A 26,280-nucleotide genomic window follows, 5' to 3' on the forward strand; every position below is an offset into this window, starting at 1 on the left:
AAATCACTGATCTATATCGGCAGACTGTAAGTTTTGATTGCTTATATCTTCTAAATGCGAATTTTGTCATTGTTTTGGAGCACACTAGCTTATCTAGATAACAATAAGGCTATATTCATTCTAAAAGCCAAAAAACGTAAAGTTTGATTTCATGGGGACTTTAATAAAACACCAAACACACTCCGCAACATGTGACCTGCTGAAGCTAATATAAAACTGAAGTGCAAGGTAGCCTAATACTGGACATAACAGCAGACTGAATGATGAACTCATGTGAACTCAAATTCCTCAGATGAACTTGATGTCGTAATTGTTGAGCTGCTTAGACCAGTCCCAGTAAACAAGTAAACAGAAAAAAAAATAATCGTTGAAATATGGTTGAAAATAAGTCGGTCCGCCTTGGACTGGTTTACGACGTGATTTCAACTAAGTAGTTTCGGCCGGACTGTTTGACTACGTGTTTTCAACTGATCATCTAAGACAGGATAAGTCTGTTATACATGCTAAAATAACGGAGAAAAACAAACTACCAAACCATGTTCATTATTATCTCAAAAACATTTTTAAAGAGTTTTACATAGGCTATTCCATCAAGACATTGAAGACCGACCTGTTTTCAACGTTGAAAATTCGTAATTAGACACTGAAGATTTACGTCTATTCAACCTCTAATATACGACTTTTTGCTAGCTGGGGTGGAGCAGGTTAAATTGTGAAATATTTTTGTTTTATTTATCTGATTTTAGATGATTGTATATTACTGCCATTGGTTCTGCTGGGTGTTGTAGCAGGTAAACCACCATGACCAGTGTAGTCAAGTATAACTAACCAGCCAAAACCAACATGACCGTGCCCAAAACATACCTAACTGATAACGAGCAATAAGTTAACACAAAACTTCATACAGAAATCAGTTTTTATTGTTGACCTCTAACTATAGTGCCATTACACTATAGTGTATTGAAGGTCATTTATTCTTGTTAAAGTCCTGTTGACAAAAGGTGCTGCATAATTGAAACTTTAGTATGGCAGTGGATGTATTTGACAGCATGCTTTGGTCTAATGCTGGATGAAGAAGATATGCTGCCATCTTCTGGTTCTTGATGATAATTTCTAAAAGAAAAGGTGCAGTGAATAGATGTATATATCATATAGTTTATCAGTATCAATATCAGTATCAATATCAGTACAGCAAAAAGTGCATTGTGGACTTGAAATATGAACAGTGTTTTTGCTTATATTCTGTGTGGTTAAGAGTGTTTGTGTTATAACTGTGATTTAAAAAATTTGTTGAGATTGCAAGTAGTTATTTTAAGTAGAGGTAAATAATCGTAAAACTTCACGCGAATGAATATGTCTGTTTGCTAAACTAATTTTAGCTCAGCTGTAAGGAATTTTCTATTTATTATTTAAAACACATTACAACTTGAACAGTTTCCATGTGGTACAGTATTTATTAAGTTTTATCATTTGGTTTCAATCGCGATTTCCCCCCAAATATATTTAAGTTGCATTTCACACAAGACAATTTTCATCGTTTTTTTTTTTTATATGCATGAGTAGATGTTTACAATACAAGCATATACAAGCATAAACACATTTTAATGTGTACAAAGTAAACTAGTACACAAAGTACCCAACACTTACATTCAAGTTCAGACCAGGCCTAATCTGAATATCACTTGGAGAATATTACTTTTAGAGATCGCAAGCTTTAGATTGGATGGGTTAGAAATAATACAGAAAAATAGAAAAAGATTTGAACTAGCAACAGAAGGCTTAACTTTGTACTCTCTAAACATTACCTTAATGATCTACACACAAAAATGTCATCCTTCTAAATAACTAATTTGCTATATAATTTGGCTTCCATAACAGGCCCAGATGAACAACTTATTTTTGGCCGGAAAAATGCTTATAGAGCATGCCCTTGGCTGTGTCGAGGGCAGCGTCAGCGGGCACTGGAATGTGTGGGGCAATGCCAGCACCCTCCCAGGCCGGACCCTGAGCAGCGTCTGAGTGCTTGATGGGAATAGACAGGAACATATCGCTTTCGCCCACACGGAAGGCCTCTGGGGGGTGACAACCTCCACGGGTTGTCTCACCGATAATCATTGCACGTCCCAGCCTTTTCATGATAAAAACAAACTCCTCAGCAGCTCCAGCGGTCACACCACTGGTGAGGATTATTAAACTCTTTTTGCTGCCATATCTCTTGCCTAGATAGAGAAGAATTGCACACTTAATTTTTTAGTATGAAATATGCATAAAACAATATGCAACCCAGACAGCAACAAAGTGTCTGCCCAGATCTGGTACATGTGGATTCAACGCATACCGGATGTGGGCCGGATCTGGGCCGAAACTATGTTGCTGTCTGGGAACACATAATCTACTTCAGGACACTGCATTTTTTATGTTTAGATAAAAAAAGCTAGACCAATTTTGAAATCGGTCTTCACAAAGAGTAAAATAATAAATGAAACGTCAGTGTAGTAATGTACCTGTAAGTTGTGTAAGGGTCAGAAGATCGCTTGTGGTATTGGAGGGTCTGTCATAAACGTGGTCCAGCGCAATCTGCTTGTCACCATCAAAGAAGTATGAGCAAAAGCCAGCGATAGAAGAGGTAGCTCCACCAACATTGTTCCTTGAAAGAAAATTATAATAACAAAATTGATCGTAATATCAAATTATTACAAACATTATTGAATTTCATTCAGAACTGGCTATTTATTTGGCTGGATTTGTAGCGCGAGAAACAATTATGCAATACAATAATCACCTCAGATCAATGATCAGCGCGTCAGTGTCAATCACTTTTTTCCAGACATGTTCCACAATGATCTGAGCAATGGCAGCAACATGTTCAAAATCTCCAAACATGTCAAAGCGAAGGTAACCAATGTTGTTTTCAAATACATCAGTCTGGAATGAAACTTTGATGAGCTCAATGAACATCTCGGGTGTGGGATTCTGGAAGTTAAAGGAAAATTGTCATTCATAATTTTGCCTCAACAACCAACACATCTATGAATTGTTATATCTATATATATATATATACAATGATTTACCATTGGAGGAAGTGCAGGAATATTGCTGGTGGTCTTCAGGCATTTGTCCCCTGACAGTTTTAGGAGGTCCGCTGAGAGCTTTACCTCCAGTTCTTCTTTTGTGGAGATCAGTTTGTATTCCCCACTGGATGCAACAGCTCCCAGCTTCTCAGCGACATCTTCCCCAACACTTGGAAATGCATAGTTGTCTGCAACCAGTGTGGCTGCCGCCTGAACCAACCCTGGGATTTCAGTACGAAGTTTAATGATTGCAATGGCAGCGTCAAGGGCATCTTCTGCTGCAACTTCAACATCTGGTGCCACTCCAGTGATTTCCCAGCTCTTGCCAGTGATGGGGTTAATAGACTTAGCAACTGGCACAGACACATAGAAGTCGGTGTCACCCACCTTGATTTTGGCCATTTTCATAGTTCCCCCAGCTGTTTTCTCCCCAACGATTGTGGCCCTTTTAAGGTGTTTAAGGCAATAAGCAACATCTTCTGCAACCCCAAGAGTATCCTTGCTTGTCAGAATGATCAAGGGTTTGGAGGTTCCATATCTTTTTCCCAACAGGGTCGGCATGGACCACAACTCTATGGTGAGGTCGGACGTGCGATCGTACACCGAATCAATGTGGATTAATGGCTCAGGATCAGTGTAGTAAGACACAATATATGGGATTCCGGATGTCTCACCACTGACAGCATTGCGGAAGTCAAGAATCATGCCAGATGTTGGGAGCACTTTGTCCCAGATGTACTCCAGCAAAAGAGGCCCAACTTTCTGAGCCATCTCTTCACCAATGATGTGCTGAATCTTCAGGTAGCCAATGTCGCCATCCAGGATCTCAACTTTGACCGTGTCTTTGATCATTGCGGCCAGATGCTCCGGTGGGATGTTAGGCATGGCTGGTGGTGCCACAGGAACGAAGCCTGGCTCGTATGTGACGTCCACTCTGGAATCACTAACTGTTTTTTTAACCCCATCAGCCAGAACACTGGCAAGGGTGGTAGGATCTGAAATGCCAAGGATCTCCGTGTTACTACTTGCAGCGTCAATTGCCTCTTCCAAGCCGGCGAGTTTTTCTGGTGAGCAGTAGTTGTCTATGAGTATTTTTGCCATATCCACAATAAGTGTTGGGGAGAAAGCACAGTGAGCCACATTACTGAAGATCAACAACGACGCTAGTAGAACTACAGCTTGAGCCATTTTGGCAGGTTTCGGATTCCTGCTAATGCGGCGCAACTGAACTCTCCTTCTGCAGAGAGGTTTGTCAACTGAGTCTGCTTCGACAGTCAGGTTTCTGTTAACACATGCATAAGAAGCTTTTCCTCACAATAAAACCTTAATCTCATTAGCCAAAGTTCCTCAGTTAGAAAATAGCAAGCTAAAATGTACGTTACATATATGTTACAATAATATGAAGCACTTGTAGTTAAATGAATGGTATTTATTTATATTTACCTTTGTAAGAGTGTTTCTTAAATACAGTATTGTAGTAAGGAAATGAAATTCATGTGTATCAAATAACATTTTGTTGTAATTTCAGTGGCTAAAAGGTATACAAAGGAAACATTTACTGATGTCCTCTTTTTTATTTTATTCTATAGCATGTCCATTTTTTACATTAGTATGAGTATACAAAAGCACACCATCAAAAGAGCATTCCGGTGAAAGTTATGCTAAACAATTTCAGAAATATGTCAGAAATTAATTTCTACTACGTACACATAAAACATTAAAATAACTTAAAGTTTAAATCCTTTCGACAATGTTTCGACAGTTTTACTGTAAAATAAAAAAGAAGAAGAAGAAGAAGAAGAAGAAAAAGAATAATGAAGCCCCTAGTTCTATTTCCCTGAATTTTTCTTTTGTTGTTTTTTGCCAATTATTTTCAGGGCAACATTAAGTGCATCATTTGCTTGAACTGCTACATGTGGTTCAACCCCTGACACACTCCATGCTTTTCCAGTAACTGCACTCAAAATCGCCTGGTTGGGAATGGAAGCATATAGGAGGCTATTCCCAATTTGGTATGTTCCACTTGAGAGGGCGCCTCCGATAGTGGGCTCTCCAATTACAGTGGCCCTTTTCAGGTCTTTCATTGTTCTAGCGAATGCCTCAGCGGCTGATCCAGTTATGTGACTTGTCAGGATATAAATGTCTTTCTGAGAGCCGTACCTCTGTCCTAGCACTTCTGGAAGGGTCATAACCTTTGTCGCAGTTGTTGTGGAGCGATCAAAAACAGTGTAAAGGTGTTTCAAGGGTCGTGCATCAAAAAAATAGGTGCAAATTAGTGGAATCGCTGTGGAATAGCCACCCGTGTTATACCTCATGTCAATTATGAGCGTGTCTGTGTTCACCAGCTTGCTCCATACAGCTTTGATGAGCTGGGGACCAATTGCTCGCACAACCTTTATGTCTTCCATCATGTCGAATCTCAAATAGCCAATATTTCCAGACATTACCTCTACTTTGAATAGGGCATCAATGATGAACCCTACCTCTTCAAGGGAAGGGATTTTGGGGATGTCATGAAAGGATTCCGGTTCAATTTCACAGTAGAAAATGTGCAGTCTGTGGTCACCCGAGGTCTCTTGGAGATCTGCAGTGAGTTGAGATGCAAGAGATTCATAGTCAACAACTGACCGGTACAGCCCCTCGGTTAGTTTGGACTGTAACAGTCTACTCACTTTAGCTTCAACCTCAGGTACAGTGTAATATTTTTCCAAGAGATCTCCAACTTCTTGCACCAAAGCCTGAATATCCTTGTGAAACGCAATGATTTCATGAGCTCGCTCAACTGCATCTTCAGCAAGTACGATGGCATCGGGAACTACACCGCCTCCAAGCCAACATTCCCCATTTATATCAATGAAATTTATGACGGGGACAGTAATGGCAAGGCTTGTTTCTTCAACTTGAAAAGTCTTGGAGTGAAGGAGTGTTCCAGAGGTGATTTCCCCAATAACAGTGCCTCGGTGCAGGGACTGCATCAGGTAAGCGAACTCTTCTCCAGCTTCTGCTGTGTAATAGCTTGTCAAAATATAAATACCCTTTCTGGAACCATAGGACGGTCCGCTGATGTTACGGAGAGTGTGGAAATCAGCAGTCAGGTTTCGGATGCTGTCGTAGATTGAAAAGAGGTGAGTGTTTGATGAGATGTCGAACATGTAGGAAAGCAGAATTGGCAAGGCCTCGGTGGATCCGCCGGTGTTATATCGCAGATCGATAATCAGATTCTCAGTGTCTTTGACAGGTTGCCAAACCTTCTCTTTGATTCGATCCTCTAGTCCTATCAAAATGGTGGGTGTTGGGAACCTGTCAAAACGCAGATATCCATTGTTTCCTGAGAGAATTTCCAACTTGAATAACGGATCAATAGGATTATCAAAAGATGAATGGTCTTCTGGTGTTGCATCCAGGCCATTGTCAGGCAATTCTTGCATTGTCTTGATATTTAAACGAGGGTCTTCAAAGACCGACTGCAGCTCATAATTAAGTTTCGCCGCCAAGTCCTCCTCAGAAACCACTGTGAAAAAGTCTGTTTTAGCGAGCTGATTTAGCAAAGCAGGGATTTTATCTTTAAACGAATAAAATCGTTTAATGATGTCTGACACTCTTTTAACTGTTTTCGGTAGTGATTTCCTGACGGCAATGAGGGACTTGGCTTTGGCAACTCCTTCCTTCGGGTTGACTGTGACGGATGGCGAAACCCCGTTCACTTCCCAGCTCTGTCCTGTCACAGGATTCACAGATCTAGCAACCGGGACCGTGATATAAAACCCAGAGTCCCCAACGCTCAACTTTTCAACCTTAACAGAGCCTCCGGCCGACCTTTCTCCAACAATGACAGCTCTTTTGAGATGTTTTAAGATGTAGGCAACCGCTTCAGCCGCGCCCATGGTGCGCTTGCTGATTAAAACGATCACTTCTTTTCTTTTCCCATATCGTTCCCCCAGGAGGGTCGGCATCGTCCACAGCTCCTTCGTAGTGTTAGTGGGTCGCTCATAGATTGTGTCGATGTGCAAAAGTGGTTCAGAGTCGGAAAAATAGGAAACAATGTATGGCACACCGGAGAGCTCTCCCGCTGTGCTGAAACGGAGATCAAAGATCATTGCTGACGTATGCGCAACCTTCTTCCAGATGTTGTCGTGAAGGAGGCGTCCCAGTTTTGACACAGTCTCCTGACCTATAATACGGTCAATCCTCAGGTAGCCAACATTGTTATCCATCACCTCCAGTTTAACCGTGTTCCTGATTAGCCGTATCAGCTGTTCAGTAGGCAGCGACTGAAGTGCAGGTGGCGTGATCGGAGTATAATTAGGCTCATAAGACACACTCAGTCTGGGATCATTGAGTGCACCCTGAACGCCCGCAGTCAGGACTGATGCCAGTGTTTTCCGATCAGAGATGTGTAGGATCTCTCCGCTGCTTATGGCTTGTTGGATTGCCTCCTGCATACCGACTAGATTCTCTGGGAAGCAATAGTTGTCAAGCAGAATTTTAGCCATATCCAAGACAAGCGCAGACTGAAATGATGCGCCGACGAACAGAACCCGACAAGCGACTATGATCAGGGCAAAAACTCTTACAGTCCCTGCCATCTTTTGCCGTTGGTTGTTGAATTTTGTCTAAGCCAGAGGTTTTCATCCATTCATTTGGTGGTCCTTTGGTAGATAGAACAGGTTTTTGACAACAGCAACCACATAAGAGGCTTTTGCTCTGAATAAACCTTTAATCGCATTATCTGCAGTGCATCAGCAAGACATTGACAGATCAAAATCAATAAATATGGAAAAAATACTCTCTAAATATATATAGATATATCTCTCTAAATACACAGCTTCATCATAACTTAAAGGGACAGTTAACCAAAAAATTTACTTACATTTGTGGAACACACAAACACATTTTTTTTTATGTCTTGGGATTTTTTTTAAACAAACAGATTATTTTTCAAAATATCTGTTGTTTCACAGAAGAAAGAAAGTCATACAGGTTTAGAATAACATGAGGGTGAATGAGGAAGATGTTTGTCTGGAAGAAAAGTAAATCATATTATGGAAGGCAAAATGTTCAAGTACTGTGTATTTATTGGTTCATCTGTCTTTTTTTGTATTTGGTCTCAATGGTGGCACTTTATTTTACAGTCCTGTTCCCCATGTACATACTATGTACTTATTATAGTAATTACAATAACTGGGTTAATAACTAGGTACTAACCCTGAACCTAACCTTTACCCATGTAGTTACCTTATAATACCTAGTACTTTACGTATAATACACATAAGTGCATGTAATATAAAATAAAGTGCAATCATCTCAATGTTTTTGACCATGACAGGGGTCCTGGAAACATTTTAAGCATTAGAACATTAAAAATATTTGAGTGAAATTTTGGGAATTATTTTCCAGTAAATGTGTCTCTTTACACATTTGCTTTTGGATTATAATCCAGTCAGCCCTGTCGTCATGAGGAAAATAAGGTCAAGCTTTCAAAGGTGACGTCTGGGTCAGGCTAATGATGTGATTACACTGCTGAACAGGTGACTGTTAAATAAACACCAAGATAGAAATGCATTTGTATATGCAACACCACAAACCATAACATATATTTCTCACCAGGCAATTTAGACAATGGCTTTGATTGTATAACATCAGAGCATTACTCTTTTTCTGAAAGAGGCTCATTTATTAACTCTTTGGCAACAACTGTAAGTTATTCACATACCGAATAGTTATTGGGTTTTTTTTAATCTTCTTATAGATTTCACCGCTTCATTCTTTTCTATTATTTGTCTAAATATCAGAGCATTATTGTGAATTTAGAGGCCCTTGCCACTTTTACAGGATGAAATTATGTAACCCCACATTCACTCAACACTAATTGGTGCTGCACTGTTAATCTTGCTTTATCTTTTAATGCTCAGAGTCTTATGCAATTCTATCTGATGATTTCATGTGGCCAATCAGAGATTGGGAATCTCATTTTAAGATGACTGGAGTTTTGTCCAGTGTATCTGATGGGAGAAAATGTTTCTCAGCTGGAGATAGAAACAGGTTCGCATGAATATCTGTCTCTGAAACCCTGAAAAGTATTGCAACGCTGACCTTTTTTGAATTTTTTTTAAATATATTATTCCACAAACACGCCCTCCTCACTATGTCTGAAATTTACCAGAACCATGCAAATCCTATGAAGTTTGTGCCTTTATAAATTCCATTATGTTGTTTATCATTTGATGATCATGCAACTACAGTATTTGTTAAGATCTAATGAATTTTAAGCTATTACAAAACAGTGCACCAGTTCTAACCAACAATTGCTTACCTGACTGAAAAGCTCCACCAACAGCAGAAAAAAGCACTCACCACACACACCACAATGAGCTTGGCTTGCTAAAAATGTATTAGGAAAGCCCAAACTGGAATTACTTTGATGCATGATTTCTTGCAATCAAATAATTTTTGGACTTTATTGATAAAATGTGAATCAAATTACATCATTGTAAAACAAAATATTTTGTATGTAAATATATATGCTGGACATACAATGGATTATATACAAATCTTTTTGTGGGGGGAGAAAAATAATAAAATTAATGAAAAAAAAAAAGAAAAAAATATTAGAGACCCGGTTGTACAACAGGAAGAAAGAATACAATTGTAAGTTATATCCACGAGCGTCAATAGTGCTCAAGCCCTGAATGTTTCGGTCTGGAACTCTAGTGGGAGGTATTGCGTAAGTTTTGTTTATTGTATATGAGCATTTCCCTGATTATTTTTGTCTGGAACAACCCAGAATAGGTCAATCTTGAAGCCAAGAGGGACCACAGGGGCATTGGCCCTAGCTAAATTCTCATTATGCCCCATCCATATATATATATTTTTTAATTCATTCCTAAAGAACTAGATATAGGTTTAAAATGCTTTGAAACTTTGCAGATGTAGACCTGAAACAAACACAAAGTACGTGCAAGTACACGTCACACTGAGAGCACTGTCAGTGCACTATTACTCTTACTGTTTTGAGCAGGGTAGATCTTACAAACATGTTTACAGCTTCATACATCATTTGGGGGTGTTACTCTATCGCCACCTTGAGGTTTCTTAGTAGTATGTACAGCTGGACCGCATGCATGCAGTGCACTGGGCAAGCATTGACATCTGTTTTTGCATACTTGTGTAGAGTGTGTTGCTGTATTAAAATGTAAAACAAAAATCTCTAAGGGGGAATATCGCCCCTGATGTTTTGGTCTATGCTGCCAAATCCTAGAAATGCCCCATGGGTATGTCGGCATAAGTGAAATGAAAACAGAATTATGGAGTCAATATAATGCCACAGTTGTTTGCAAAAGAATAAAGCATTGCAAAAGAGAATCAAGTTTTGCAAAAGAAAATTAAAGTATTGAGCAAAAAAAAAAAAAAAAAAAAGGAATTGCAAAAGAAATAAAGTATTGAGAGAAAAAAGTTGTATTGCATTCAAAAATAAAGAATTGCAAAAGAAAAAGTATTGAGAGAAAAAAAAAGTTTTGCAAACAAAAATAAAGAATTGTGAGAAATAAAGTGTAAAAATAATGTGGTGTTTTTAATATGCTTTAAGACAAACCATGTGTAAATTCATAAGTTAACATAAAACGTGATTTGAAATCGCGCTGGTGTTTCTGACATCACAAACTACCTTGTAACCAATCAGATCAACGTGTGATCGTCAACGAGTGGATCTCTGAGCTGCTGTGAGTGAGTGGAGGCGGGGCTCATTTGCATATTCGCAAGAGTGTCGAGTTACATTCAAGCTATTTTAAGGCATGAAGAAATGTGTTTGAAGGAAAACACTTTTAAATACGTCATTTTGAGTTTTAAGGTATACAATAATTCACTACAGGGGAACTATAAGCTTCTTTTACAGCTGTCATTGATTTTTGCAATTAATTATATCTTACTAGTGTTTGCAAAACTTATTTTTTCTCTCTCAATACTTTTATTTTGCAATAGGCTACTTTATTCTTTTGCAAATATATGTGGCATTATACTGACTTTATAATGGAAGCTGACTTTAACCTCAAGAATCTCTTTTATATTAAAAGTCATTTTTAATTATGCTACACTCTTAAAAAAGGTTCTTTATTGACATGTATGGTTCCACGAAGAACCTTTAACAGGTTCTTTATATAAAAAATGTTCTTCACTTTTAAGAACTGTTCATTGCAAGGTTCTTTGGGGAGCCCAAAATGGCAGCGCTGTGACAAATGGGAATGATAAAACGAATGCTGTCATTTTCCAGATGAATGGGTAAGCAGCCAAACACTACCTACATCCACACTTTGCTACTTTCATCTCCTCGTACAGGTTTCGGACCGTGAGGACGCCCCTTTCCTGGTACATGATGGCGATTGGGTCCAGCTTGGTCGGGACGCAACATGCCTTGTTTGCCTTTTTGGGATTGCTCAGGTTAACCAGTGTTTGGATGATTGCATGTTTGGAGGGGCTTACGTCATCTGTCAGGGGGAAGTAACACACCCCTTTGCACTCATAAGCGTCATATTCAGGTGGAGCCACGATCCATTTATCCCATCCGATGTCTTTGAAGTTCACCTTCAGCGAAGTTCTCCGACAGTTATTGTTCTTCGCTTTCCTCTTCTTCCTGGGGTGCTTGTCCACAGGATCATGATTTTCCACAAATATCGGCTCCTTCTCATGAAGAAGCATCTCTTTGACCTCATTTATCGACTCTACCTTTCTGTTCCCGAGATCATCCGAAAAAACTATTAACACTGCCGAGCCGTTGTCCTCTAAACCCACGCTTATGTCAAGAGATTGACAGTTTTGTTGGATTTCCACCTGGAGTTCACCCGCCCCGCGTCCAGAATCCTGCCAAATCCTGACGGCGCTGGTCACGTCGAAAGCCTCCCATGTGTTTCTGGCCTCAGTGACGTCTCTCCCATCCAGAAGCTGTAAAATGTTTGTATCCTGCTTGTATTCTACGCCGTAAACATGAATGGATGTGAATTGGTCAGCGCAGGTGCTTTTACTTCTTTCCCAGAGAGTGAACAGCCTTAGCTGGACTGACGTGATCTCTTCGTGATTTGGGATGGAAACGTTGAATAGGAGCCTGTGTTGAGTTTTGTTGCCGTGTCTGATGGAATAAATAACATCTGTAAAGAACAGAAAATAGAGATTAATGAACCTTTTCACTCATATACAAATCATCAGAATTGCATCTACCTTAGAGATACTTACCCTGAATGATGAAGCTTCGGATGACATCCGACCGAGGGATGGAAGTCTTATCAGACGCATATTTATTATAGAGATCCATCATGAACTGAGGAGGTTGAACCTTTCTGTGTTCTTGTGGCATGCCTGATAAATTCAGCTTCCTCAAAAAGTCTTCCTTCCTGAAGCCCAAAAAGCTCTTGAAGACATCTTCTTCCTCAAGGTTTTGCTCTTCTCCCTGAATGAACATGGTGTCTTCCAGACTTCCTAAAGATTTCCCCTCGCAAAGCCCAACTGAAGTAGCAAAATTGATGGACATCAGAAGAAGCAGATATCGTAAACCCCGCATCTTTTTCGTTTGGTTCCCAAAGCGGATAGGTGACCGTCTGCGGCAAGTTTTACATCTGACTTTGGTTTGTGGAAGATCCTTTGAAATCGGGGTTCCTCAAGCGAACCTCAGGTTCACTCCCACGTCCCACGCTAAGCAGCACTCTCTCCGGAAACCAAAATAGTAGCATAGCTATTCTTATCTTTGACACCAAAGTCGTGGTTTGAGCGTTGTTATCTTGAGGAAGCTTGTAGTTAATGAGGGCTCTGTAAACACTTCGGGAACAGACTTTGAAAACTAATGAGAGTGATTTTGACAAACCCTTATTTACAGGGTCAGACTTCTGGCTATTTTTACTGAAGCAACTCCATCACTTCTGAATGTGTTTGTGTCTGCACATGTAAGATGCTTCAACTAATCAGCTTCAGCTATGATAAATATTAACATTATAGATTCCTTTCATTTTAATTTGGATTCAGTTTCATTCAGCTGGAATCTGGCTGTGTAAGAGTTAATGGGTCTGAGTTGACCTTTGCCCCTTTGTTGCAAACAATCTATGTCCCTAATACAACTCATTAGGTCTTTATTCACAAAAATTCCTCCAGGATTTCAGTAAAAAAAAAAAAAAACATACCAGTTTATATACCAGAAGAGCACTGAAGAATCTGGTTTAAGAAATGTTTGCATAAAAAGTCAATACAGTACAGTTTTGAAAAAAATAAATAATTATAAATGACATGACATTGCTATAAAAATACAAAACTCTCCTTTGATAAAGTTTCACAAAACCTCTGAGATGTTATTATTTTATTTTAAAATCCATAATCTGTCGACTTTTCTAGAGCTATGGCTAATCAATCCATCTGTTCTAACTTATGGGGTCCGTCCTCGTAGCGGAAAAACAATATTATGCCAAATCACACAGCACTAGATGGCAGCATTATGCTGCATTTTCTTCATTTCGTCTGTCTCCTCACAAATGACCAAAAATGATCTGCAGTTTTCTTTTCATGCAAGATTCCAGGTGTTTAAATCCTATAGGTTACACTTTATCTAACAAGCTTACAAATCAAATCAAATGCTTATAATGATTTATGGCAACACTTTACAATAACGTTTCATTTGTTAACATTAGTTAACTTCTACAGCATCTCTTAATCAATGGTAAAATAATACATTTATTAATAGATTTTTTACAAATAAAACATTAATTAATGAATTACATAAACAATTTGATTTTTATTAACTAACATTAACAAAGGTTAACAAATGCTGTAAAAATATATTGCTCATAGTTGTGCATTAAAACTAATGTTAAAAAATTAGACCTCATGTAAAGTGTTACCAGATTTGGTTACGCTTTATTTTAAGGTGATGTCGTTACATTGTACTTACTCAAATAAGTACTGAGTAATATTAATTAACTACATGTACTTACTATAGAGTTACGGTTTAGTTTAGGGTTAGTTACTTTTAATTCTGCCTAATTGACTGCTATTGCTATAGTAAGCACATGTTGTAACGTGTAACTACACCACCTTAAAATAAAGTGTTACCCTGGATTTATTTACAGAAATCCATTTAAATCGCTATGTTCTTTTAAATTTGTTATGTACTTGTTTCAAAACAAAAACAGTTTGGCTTACTATATGTTAAGGATTATATACAATTCATCAAAAAAAAGAGAGTGGAAAGAGGATACAATGTTTGTGTGCAAAGATCCAATATTATTTGAGGTGTCGAGGTCTTATTTGCAGAGATAAAAAGTAGATTTTCGGCAGTCCCTTGAGCTGAGTTCATTGTTTTGCAGGTTGTGTTTATCTAGATGTCCATTATTGACCTTGCTCTCCTTACCGACAGGCACAGGTCTCCACAGACATGCTGGGATAGACCTTCACTAGCATGTTCCTGCTGGAGTCGAGGAACAGCACAGCCAGAGAGCTCATCGTGTCGGGAACGCAGCACGGCTGTGGGACGCCAGGCACGATCCCCACGGCTCTCACTATACTCTGGATGGTCGCATGATTGGATGGATGAACAACCTGCATTAAGAGAAGTAAAGGTTGGTCTTTTAACAAGGTTAACGTGACAATGCCCAAATGCATTTCTTAGTCCTATCCACCCTCCTTATTTTTAAAGTAATATATATTGCAGTATTTATTATAAATGACGTATCAGTGCACACCATTATTTCTTGAATCAGAATAACATCCCCTCTCTCTTACAGCATCTCTTCTCTGATGACGAGGGCGGGGCAACCTGTCACTCACATGAGATCAGCCAATAGCAAATCACAACCAAAATTCAATCAATTCCCCCGTCCACAAGAAGTGATTCTATTCGGATATCACAACCTTCATTTCATGCCGACTTTAAGTATTTTTTTGTCACAATTGTTTTGCACATTGTAATGGACTATTTTTAACTGTAAGATAGGGCTTATTAAACTGGTAAAATTATAAAACGATTTAAGCTCAATATTGAAATGAATCTTTCATGTCCACATATTAATTTTATTTTGTTGAGCTGCCGTGCAATAATGAGATAATGTACACTGCCCAGCCAAAAAAAAAGTTGTTGTTTGGATTTAAATAGGCCTATGATTGGATCATTATTGCTGTGATTATTATGTTTCTTGGATGTTATATGTTTGGCAACAGTTCCTCTAGTGTGTAGCTTTTCATTTCTTAAACACCCATGTAGGAAGACACATATTGTCCATATATCAGGATGTCAAGATTCATCAGGCTCAAATTGTGAAAGAATGGTTGTGAGGAACATGAAGAATCATTTTCACACATGAATCGGCTCCTCTGAGTCCAGACCTTAAATTCACTGAAAGTCTTTGGGATGTGCTGGAGGAGACTTCACAGAGTGCTGGACTCTTGCATTGACAAAACAAGATCTTGAGCAAACATTGATGGAAATAACATCACAACATTTATTGCCAATTCATGTGTGAAAATGATTCTTCATTGTCCCTCCCAACCATTCCTTCACAGTCTGAGCCTGATGAATCTTGACATTGTCATTCTGGAATATGGCCATGATGTGTCTTCCTACACGGGTGTCTAAGAAATGAAAAGTTATACACTCTATCAATTAGGGTTAGAAGAACTGTTGCCAAACATATAACATGCTAGAAACCTAATAATCACTGTAATCAGGGAAGCACCGATACGAAAATGATGGCAGATACGATAACCGTTAATTCTTTATATTTGAATGCTGATTTATATAGTTTTTGAGAGCCTGATTACAATAACAAAAGTCTCACCATTAAAATACATGTCCCAAGCATACAATAATAATGATGTTCTCATTATAATTTTATATAGCCTATATGTCAGACTTGTGTTGCACTTAACTAGCCTATATTTTCTTTTTTTGAAGTGATTCCAATCATATTTCAAGCAATTCAAAACCATCATGTTGAACAGTGCACATCTTAAGTGTCTCAGCTGAAGGAAATAATCCATTATTAATCGGATTTAATATATTTTTTCATTGGGCCGATAACGATAACATTAAAAATGAACATTTATCGGCCGATACCGATATGGTGGCCGATATATCGTGCATCCCTAACTGTAATAATGATCCAAACAGCGACTTTTTTTTAAGGCCGGGCAGTGTGCATTCAGACGGTCATCATAAACAAAACGAACTAAAATATACAACGTAAACTTGTATTCCCTTACCTTTGGAATCGGGAATCCACAGGTTCCTGCACAATAGTAGGCATCAAATGCTTTCGGCGCTAATATCCATTCGCTCCAACCGATGTCGGCGAAGTCCACCCTCAGGTAACGGCGCGCGCACACTCGCGGTTCACTCCACTGCTTGCGTCTCGCTTTTTTCATGGTCTTCTCGTCAAAGGTGAGCTCCTGCGACCCTCTCAATCCCTCGTGATAGTCCTGGCCTTTTGACAACGGTTTGGGCTTTTTCGCAAAAAAGCCGCTGTCCCATAGCTCCCTGCTCTTCAGGTCGTTGTGCTGGACGTCAGGAAGGTAGTTAGTCTCCAAGTGATCCAGTTCCCTTCTGATTCTAGAGCTTAAAGAAGCTGTGGGCGCTTTGGTCCTGGTCTCCTCAACCGCAGGAGACGGACTGTATCTCTGTAAACTCATAGCAATGCTGTTTGGTTCGGTTATGGCAACGTCATCAGCGTATACAAGAATGAACGGCAGACTGTGAGGAGACAAACGATCATGACGTCTGTGGTGACCAAAGTCAAACTCAACGGTAATCGATAGTTCGCCAGTCACATGGGCTTGTTTGATGGCTGATGACACGTCTGTAATCTGCCAAAGCCCCTTCCTGTTTGTGGACAGTGTGATGTTGCACAGCTGAGAGGGGATGGCAGCGTTTGGCGATGTTCCTTTAATGATGAGATGTGTTGTGGTGAGTGACTGAAGGTTCTGGAGACGGCATGCGGATCCGCGGGAACGACGGCAGGCCCAAGGACGCTGACGAACTTGCTGGTCAAGAAAGTGTAGAGTTGACGTCAGTATCGCCTCTGAATCTGGGATGGAGGTCAGGTTGAAGCGGAAAACTACTTTGTGATGGGAGAGCTCTGAAATAAGGCGTGAAAACGTCACAAGTCATTAATTGCTGCTTGACGATTTGGCGTGGGTTTTACGCTCATGCATGCATGTGATTGACCAGTAAAGTTTCCAGACAACATCCTCATAAACAACACATTTTTCACATTTTAGATTTAACATCCGACCACATTCTATGGTTTACGAGGTAGTTTAATAAAAAGATAAACACGGCTCCTGAATCGGTCTCTGGCCATATGGTAGTGTTTAGTGAGCCGCTCTCAAGGTTTTTTCTGTTTCCACTAATACCCTCTCTGTGTTTTAATAGCACACCTCCAGTGGAAACTTAGCAGCTCTGAAAAACTGAAATAATGGGAAAAATGCTATCTGTGCATGATTTCACATATGCATATAATTCATTTGAATCCAAGTGCATGTGGATTTTTTATGTAATGAATATTCAAAAGATGGATCATTGGTCTTTTTTTCCCCCTTGTATTTCCTCAAGGGTTTCCAACAAATAAAATACTATAATTAACAGTGGTCACACTTTAGTTTAGGGTCTAATTCTCACTATTAATTATTAACTCAATAAACCTCAATAAACTCCTTTTTTTTTTTTTTTTTTTGGCCTCAATAAACTCCTAATTACGGTTTATTAATAGTTAGTAAGGTAGTTGTTAAGTTTAGGTATTGGGTGATTAAGGGATGTAGAATATGGTCATGCAGAATAACGCATTAATATGTGCTTTATAAGTAATAAACATCCAATATCCTAGTAATATGCATGCTAATAAGCAACAAGTTAATAGTGAGAACTGGACCCTAAACTAAAGCATAAACACTTAATGAATGCATAAAACAAAATTATATTGTATTTTATGAATTATTTAAATGTAATGTCTTGTATTTTGAAAGGCATATTGTATTTTTGGAAATATAATGTAGTTTATTAAATATAATTTAAAAAATCTTTAAAGTTAAAATACAGCCTAGATACATTTTGGAAGCACAAACACAGCGTGATATTAAATATGAACTATAAACATGCATTGCTGTATTTTAAATTTCACTCACCTTGGACTCCTCTAAAGCTTCGGATTGTATTGACGTTCTGTCGATGTTGATGATGATGCTTCTTGCTGTATTTATCATAAACTCTGTACATATTAACAGTCATCATGTCTCGAGCAGGATTGTGGAATGACGGTTCTGTTACAGGAATATCTCCGTTCAGCTCCGACGAGTTTACTAAGCAAACTTTGACGATGTTTAGACAGAGAAAAATGTGAGCAACCACCGCACAAATTGATGCCATATTCACAACTGATCCCTTTATAATCGAGTAAACTAGACGAAAGTGGAAGACTGATGGAAAGCTCGGCGAGAGAAGGACTGACAGAGTCGGTGGAGGATGATGATGATGTCTCGCGCTCATACACTTGTTTCTCACTGCTGAAGCGATGATGACAGATGATGACGTGCAGCCTACGAGAAGCTTAAAGCATCTTTCTGAACACACACACACACACACAGACACCTCTGCAGCTCATACTTGTATACGCAATTTGTGGGACTTTTAATCAATTAATTTATTTATTAAATGAAGCGTTATAAGTTAAAGATAAATTGTAGCTATACCTTTAAAATGTAAATAGCCTACCGGTATCTTATATTTCGTAGTGACGGACAAGCAACCAACAAAGAATGAGACAGTTTAGCTTTCTAAGAGGTTTTATTGTTTTGTCTTTCACTTGGCATTATAATTCCCATAGTCTATAGGCTATTTCAAAGTTTTGATTGTTTTTATTCAAAAATGTTGAAAATAGTCATAACAAAGACTTTTGACTGGTATGCACTATATTTCACAAGTTTTTAGAGCATATATGGTGACAAAAACAAATAATCTATTATTTATTCATTTATTTTACAGTAAAGTAGCCTACATCAAGAAGTCATGTTAAAGAAAATCATAGGCTACTCGGCTTTGAAAGTTCGCTGATGTTAATTGTACAAACTTTTGTATGAGGAACAAACAAAAACTTTTGTGCAAACTTTGTATAAAATGTACAAACTTTTTTATGAGGAAAAGAAAAACAATTAATAACTGTAAAAAAAAAAATACTGTTCCTCTTTCCATTTATTGTTTTAATGACGATGTTGATGACTTTTGCAAATGTCAGAAATCTCAGAAAAATCCCAGGATGTGGCATGTGTGAACAAATTCACCAAAAAACAAATGTTCTCTTGAGAAGATAAAATGAATTTGCATCACAGAGAATTAAAGGTAGGGTAGGCATTTATTTTCAGAGCGGCTAGCAACAGCAAGTTAGCTTTGATATCCCACCATCCCTTCAGAGCGTCTCCAAAGCCACACCTCCTCCAAAACACATGAACGCGTAGAGCAGAGTCTGCAAAGCGTCAGGAGACGGTGTTAAACTACTTCATGTCTCAAAGCACATAAAATTACAATAATAATGAACATAAACTGCTTAAAGATCTCTGACCTGTACCACCTGACTGCTGCAGATTCATTTCAGCGTTGATAGTGTTGCCATTGAAATGCATAAATTCGACCGCTCTGAGTATAATGTCCTCCGCTCTTCCAAATGACAGTAGTTATGGTGTGAACGCAGCATAAGCTCGCTGTTTTGATTCAAGAGGAACTGTAAAAGGCGGCTGCTGTTTCGTTTGCGGTGCTCAGTGACTGACGTCTGTCTAACTCTGAATAGCATGAAACGCGCTGATGACATGTGATGTTGACAGGCAGGTTTGGACATCGTATTTGATCCTATATTTGGTCCTATGCCTCACACAGACTATATATATATACTGTATATATATATATATATATATATATATATATGTACATATAGACCACTTAACTTAGTGATTGCTATCAGGTTGTGAAGAGACTTTCAACCAGCCTAACAAAAAAAAATTCTGAAAACAAATCTGCCTTTAAGCAGTCACACTGTTAGTAAAGTACATCATAAATGTTTGTAAAATGCACTGCATTTCTTTGATTTTGTGAGGAAAACAGAAAACGTGGGACATCCATAAATGTAACCTCTTCAGTCTGTTTCTTTGGATTCGAACAGTTTGGTTGCTCACAGTGCTATAGGCCTGTGAAAGAGGTGGTGACAAGCCATTAAAATACTTCCAGCTGAACTGTTCAGCACAGTTAGGGATTTCTTTTCACACTGGGCTTTACATGAACCTCAGTTTGTTCTCAACTTTGCCCTATAATGAATGATGAAGCAAAAAGGTTTGTGATTATATGCAACATCTTACAACGCCACATTCATTTCTGTCTGCACGCCTTCACTCAAGATAAAACAGGACTTTAGATGCAGAGTTTGACCCTTAATTCACCCGAACAGAGCAAATAATCATAAAGTCTTTATAATGATAAATCTGTGTGATTCTAAACATTGTACAGCCATACTAATCCATCTTACAGGGGCAGAAAATTGTTTGCAAACTCAACTGAAAGGTTGAATAATATTGAGGAAGATATAATAATTTGCCATTCGTTAACTTTTCATGGAGAAAAAAAAAGAAAGAAAAAAGAAAACCGTCCAGGTGTCAGGCATTTACAGTAGAGTTTCAGAGTTATAAATGGCTGCTAAAATAAGGTAAACCAATCAAATCTTTCCAGTGTTTTAGTCTGAAGAGGACAAATATGTCCCTATAATAAATCTCAACAAACCCTTTGCAGCCTCTCTAAAACCGAAAGCCCTCTCTCATTCTCAAGCTTTTTGCACCGAGTGCTCATCTAAACCAAAAGACAGTGTAAGCGATGTTGTTTTTGGACCCTCACCAACCTCCTACTTTTTTTTCCCAGATTGCTGGCTCCAGCTAAATAACCATTTTGACTGATTCGGTCATGGATGTCCGTGGGCCATGAAAACCTCTGTCAACCGCCTCATCTGTGCCAAGATTCATCAGTGGCTTGCCTTTTGACAGCTCTAGTCTCTCAGAAATATCCGGCATATAGAGACCGGTCGTGCAAAACGGGTTATGAACAGAGCTAAATGAACTATATTTGCATTTCCTGAAGGAAAGCTGCCTGAAAACTTACCATTGCACTTGCACGCTTTTGTTTTCTGCATAACAGTAGTTCAACCCATCATCGAGAATCAACTCATAATTCGGCAAATTATATGCAAATATATGAAAGAAATGCATATATTTCAATGACATCACTGTAATCAGTCATTTTTGAATGGAGAACATTCTCTTTTTTTTTTTTGAAAATTACATTAAATTAAATGAAAATGTCTCATTTGTTGGCTGGAGCATGACTTCCAGAAGCGGTTGCGACTTTGACTGTATTCTACACAACATCCGGAGACATAAAATAGATCATCAATCATTAGGAATATCCTAATGAGCGCAGAGACCACTGGAACGTCGACCACAAAGGAGGAACAACCAGGAACGTTGTCTTTTTTTGAGTGACACCCCTTCACCAGACGCACGTTCTGTCTACAAGAATCCACCACAATTATCCAGCGTTTATCTTCAGGAACCATCTTCTAACCCATACACTTCTAAAATCACGTTTCCGTGCAATTCTCCCCACCAAAGCAAACGGCATAATTTATTGCAATTTTCCTGTCAGAATCACAGTTTATTCACCATCAGTACAATGCAAAGCAGGTTTACTGTGTCAAAGGACAAGTCGGATCATGGTTTGAAGTTATGAAGTTTGACATGATCTATATGCTGTACAGATGGCAGTTTAACTAGGGTTGCTTTGCAAAAGGTATTTTTTTAAGTGATATCTATGAACAGTAATCCTTTAAGATAAGAGTTGAAGTGCACAAAAAATATGAATAGACAAATAAATCAAACCTTGTGCAAATTAAATTCAAATGAATGTGTATTTTTTATATATATATATATATAGATAATATAAAATGTGCCAGACCATTTTTTCAGGAAGGTGTCTCTGTATTTTAATAAAACAAGGTAAGACTCTTATAGCTTGGGGTCAATGTCAGTTTAAAATTACAAACCACATTTTTGTAAAAGTAAAGGATCCAAAAGGGTTTTATTTTCACAGCGATGCCATAGAAGAACCATTGGTTCCCCAAATAACTTTTCAGTGATCAGTTCCTTAAAGAACTATTTTTTTTCTGAGTGAAGAACATTTAAAAAATCGAAATGAACCTTTTTCCACTTTACAGAACCATTTGTTGAATGGAAAAGTAAAAGTTCTTTATGGAACCACAGTATGTGATGAAATAAAACAATGGCTCAAGTAAATGACCCTTTTGAGGAGGAAAAGAGAAATAAGCTACTTGAGTGCAAACCCTTTTTGGCTAATGGATCAGCCACTCTGTTCAATAACAGATAGTTTTGATATGTTTTCTGCTGAAAGTCAACATAAAGTTCTGTGAATGATCATTATCACTTATCACCATTTGTGGTCTGTGGATGTGGTGATATAACAGCTGTTCCAATGTCTTGTGGGACAGCTAGTCAAAGAAGAGGCCAAGGCGTTCCTCCCTCCTCGTTTGTGTATACATACGCTGACTAAAGGAGAGTGTGACTGGTCATAGGCCGTTGTTTTCTCTCCTCACCGTTATCAATCACTTCAAGGGCTCCTGAACAGGAAGGCCATTTTCCCATCATCACTCCGTCGGCAAGACCATTACACTCCACATTAATGCAGCGCATGGCCTGACCATTGGCACTGTTCTCTGCACCTCGCTATATCTGCTTGTTTCATTCTCCATAAATCACCCTCACTCACTGCCTGGGCTGGATTTCGCAGAACTGTGAAATGATTTTCCATTTTTTGTTCCCAGCATGTTTTTGTTAGCACAGTATGGTGCGTGAGCTGTATAACTTCACAGGTCAGATGAAACCATTTGGTAATGTAAAAAAGATGCTGCTTTTTTTTTTCTTCTTTTCCTTTGCATGAAATTACTCTTACAGGTGAGGCATAGGATAGATCTATCTATCTATATTGATTGTACTTGATATCTTAATTCTGCTTTACTTTTTCTATTATTTTATGAATTTCAGCAAAACTTTTTTGATATTTTTTCATTTGGCTGGAACAATTCTTACTTGTGATATATATACAACATATCATGCTTATGGGTTAACTTGCATTAAACTTGTTAAAAGTGTTTTAACAGTTAAATGACTTTAAAGTTCATTAAGAATTATTGAAGGACTAGAATTGTCAATAAAAATGATCACATGGCTGCATCAAATGGTAGTTTTTCTCTCTCCGAAGTGACTTCATCCCACAGAAGCACACAGTCTGCTCGCAGCATCAGGACTTTGAACTCTGCACTGCTGTCAGTCATGATTAGTTCTGCTTTAATATGGCTGCCCTGAACCTTATGCTTCTGTGGCTGCATGTGTAGATCACTCAAGCCATAATATATTAAATAAACTTAGGTGGTGTGGTGTGCAACTATTTGAAACTATTTTTGTAATCATTTAAATTAAAGGGTTAGTTCACCCAAAAATGAAAATTTACTCATCTCATCTTCATGTTGTTCCAACCCCGTAAGACTTTCGTTCATCTTCGGCGCAGCGCTTCTGGGTTGTACGTCAGAACGTAGGCTCACTATTGGCTAGCATCACACACATGACCAGCGTCAGCCAATAGTGAGCCTCCGTTCTGACGTAGAAGTGCTGCGCTGTTACATTACGTGAACTCACTCAGAGGAACACACAGAAGGAAATGAAGGGTTGAATAAAGTCGTTGTTTTTTTGTTTTTGCGCACAAAAAGTATTCTCGTCGCTTGATAAACTTAAGGTTGAGCCACTGTAGTCACTTGGACTATTTTAACCGTGTCTTTACTAACTTTCTGGGCCGACAAGTTTCAATTACATAGTAGCCTATGGAGGAGTGAGACAGCTCTCAGATTTAATAAAAAATAACTTAATTTGTGTTCCGAAGATGAACGAAAGTCTTACAGGGCTGGAACAACATGAGGGTGAGTAATAACTGACAGAATTTTCATTTTTGGGTGACCTAACCCTTTAAATGTTGCTACGCTATGTTATGTAACTTTTTTATTTGGAATTAATGAAATTTAAATAATGAGTCTATACATTATCAATCCTTCTTCCAAAACGTGTTTTTGTCTTATCCTGATTGGCTGATTCACTATGGTAAGCCTATAGAGCTGGTAAGTCCGCCCATCTGTAAAACCCCAAGTGGACCTCTAGGTTGAAAAATCGTCAATGCAAGTGAATGTGAGAAAAGAATTATTTTCTGGTCCCGTTTGAATTGTGCCATGAATGTGAACATATGTTGTCTGTGAATTTTTTATATAATTTTTCATGTTACGAGTTTGACAGTATATTGTATGATTCTTTGGCTAGCAGTTGTGGAAAAGGCATAACGAGAAAGACTACATGTCGCCTATGTGACGTCACCCCATAACACATTTTCCCTCCACTTTTTTACAGTCTATGGTCAAATCACGGTGCTAATGCTGCGATAATCTATGGAGACAGATCGAGATGCCTGTGTGTTTTGTACCCAAATGTCACGATTCAAACAAAATGGGCTGTTCTTTCTTCAGATTCCCGTCTGAAGTAAAAACTAGTTGTTGTCCACAAAGTGCTCTCACACAAAGTCTAACCGTATCAAACTTCTACCCGCTAAATTGTAGCATTCTTCACACGAAAAATTATATTAAAAATTCACAGACAACATATGTTCACATTCATGACAAAATTCAAATGGGACCAGAACATAATTATTTTCTCACATTCACTTGCATTGACGATTTTTCAACCTAGAGGTCCAGTGGGGTTAGCGGAAGGGGCGGGACTTACCAGCTCTATTGTCCGGTCGGAATGGTTATCGCGGGAAATTGCGCATCTGCTTGTCACTCACAGACAGTGCGTGAGGTCTCTGTAAATAGATGTGTAGTGTGGGTGTAGGTTCGTTGTCACAATGAGCGAAAAATATTGACATTGGGCAGCTAAATCTCAAACTTCAAAGGAATCACCCTTTTTAAAAAACGAGGAGAGTCTGCAAGAGAACGCGACAGAGAACACAGTAAAGCGAGAATCAAGATTGGCTCTGGCTTCTCAGAGATGGCTAGAAATGAGGGATTTGAAATGTTGTAAAAGCGACAAGGATATGCCGTTTTTATTAGGCTACTCAACAGGTGAGTAAGGTATTTTTATTTTAAAGCATTATCTATTATGGAGGGTCGTTTTGTGCTGGAATTTATTTTCAAGGAAGTAACGTTATAGGCCTACCGTCTTCAGTCAGCTTGAGATCCTTTCCAGCTAAACTGGTTATTTCTCTTAAAGGGATAGTTATCCCAAAAATGAAATTTCTGTCAGTAATTACTCACCCTCATGTCGTTCCAAACCCGTAAGACTTTCGTTCATCTTTGGAACACAAATGAAGATCTTTTTGATGAAATCTGAGAGATTTCTGTCCCTCAAGTGATATGGGCAACTGAAACTTTTGATGCTTCAAAAAGTTGACAAAGAGATTGTAATAATAAATATGAATTGAGCGGTTTAGTCCAACATTTTCTGTAGAGACTTATTCACTTTATATGATGAACAGATTGAATTTAGGCTTTTATTCATAATATATTCATCAAGTCACATCAGTTGTGGTTAACAGAAGCTTGTGATGTTCATTCTCGTGTTACGCAGCACGTTTGAGCTTCCTCAAAAGGTTTGTTGGTTGAGCTTCTGTCTATGTTTGCTGATCAATGTTTATATGTGAATAAAAGCCTAAATCAGTTCATATGGATTAGTTTTATGAACTCTTTATGAACTTTTTAAAGTGTCAAAGTGTCAGTTGCATAGCTGTCAATAGAGGGGCCGACAGCTCTCAGATTTCATCAAAAAGATCCTCATTTGTGTTTCGAAGATGAACCAAAGTCTTTCGGGTTTGTAAAGACATGAGTGTGAGTAATTTTCATTTTTGGTGAACTATCCCTTTAAACCTTGTAGTGAAAGTTTTATGCACAGTCACGCAGAGCCTAAGCCCAACCAAAACATTTTCTCCTGAAAAATACAGGCAGTTTTGTTTTTTTAAACCATGCCAAAAGTTAAATAGTGTACTTTTAAGACACAAATGAATTAGTCAGTCAAGAGTAAATGTAAAAGTCATGTAAAACTAGAACCAAAA

General features: G+C 38.4%; 4 protein-coding genes across 4 annotated transcripts; all 4 read right to left on the minus strand.

Moving 5' to 3' along the window:
* Positions 1-1,349: 1,349 nt before the first annotated feature.
* rbp3 (retinol binding protein 3) lies at positions 1,350-7,731 on the minus strand. Its single transcript, XM_084435077.1, has 4 exons — positions 3,072-7,731; positions 2,783-2,973; positions 2,505-2,647; positions 1,350-2,219 (listed from the first exon to the last, which is right to left on the minus strand). The coding sequence occupies exons 1-4, from the start codon at positions 4,257-4,259 to the stop codon at positions 1,894-1,896; spliced, it is 1,848 nt and encodes a 615-aa protein (XP_084291203.1). The 5' UTR covers positions 4,260-7,731; the 3' UTR covers positions 1,350-1,893.
* Positions 4,901-7,725, minus strand: irbpl (interphotoreceptor retinoid-binding protein like; the record flags this gene model as incomplete). Its single annotated transcript, XM_084435076.1, has 1 exon — positions 4,901-7,725. The coding sequence occupies exon 1, from the start codon at positions 7,655-7,657 to the stop codon at positions 4,901-4,903; it is 2,757 nt and encodes a 918-aa protein (XP_084291202.1). The 5' UTR covers positions 7,658-7,725.
* Positions 7,732-11,160: 3,429 nt separating the features above from the next.
* On the minus strand, positions 11,161-12,770 carry gdf2 (growth differentiation factor 2). The gene is made up of 2 exons (XM_084433780.1): positions 12,294-12,770; positions 11,161-12,208 (listed from the first exon to the last, which is right to left on the minus strand). Exons 1-2 carry the CDS (start codon positions 12,616-12,618, stop codon positions 11,361-11,363), a joined length of 1,173 nt encoding a protein of 390 aa, XP_084289906.1. The 5' UTR covers positions 12,619-12,770; the 3' UTR covers positions 11,161-11,360.
* A 393-nt stretch (positions 12,771-13,163) lies between these two features.
* gdf10b (growth differentiation factor 10b) lies at positions 13,164-18,561 on the minus strand. The gene is made up of 3 exons (XM_084434825.1): positions 18,216-18,561; positions 16,299-17,170; positions 13,164-14,639 (listed from the first exon to the last, which is right to left on the minus strand). The coding sequence occupies exons 1-3, from the start codon at positions 18,454-18,456 to the stop codon at positions 14,448-14,450; spliced, it is 1,305 nt and encodes a 434-aa protein (XP_084290951.1). The 5' UTR covers positions 18,457-18,561; the 3' UTR covers positions 13,164-14,447.
* Positions 18,562-26,280: the final 7,719 nt, after the last annotated feature.

Source organism: Rutilus rutilus (genome assembly GCF_951802725.1).
Source record: "Rutilus rutilus genome assembly, chromosome: 16".
Classification (NCBI taxonomy): Eukaryota; Metazoa; Chordata; class Actinopteri; order Cypriniformes; family Leuciscidae; genus Rutilus; species Rutilus rutilus.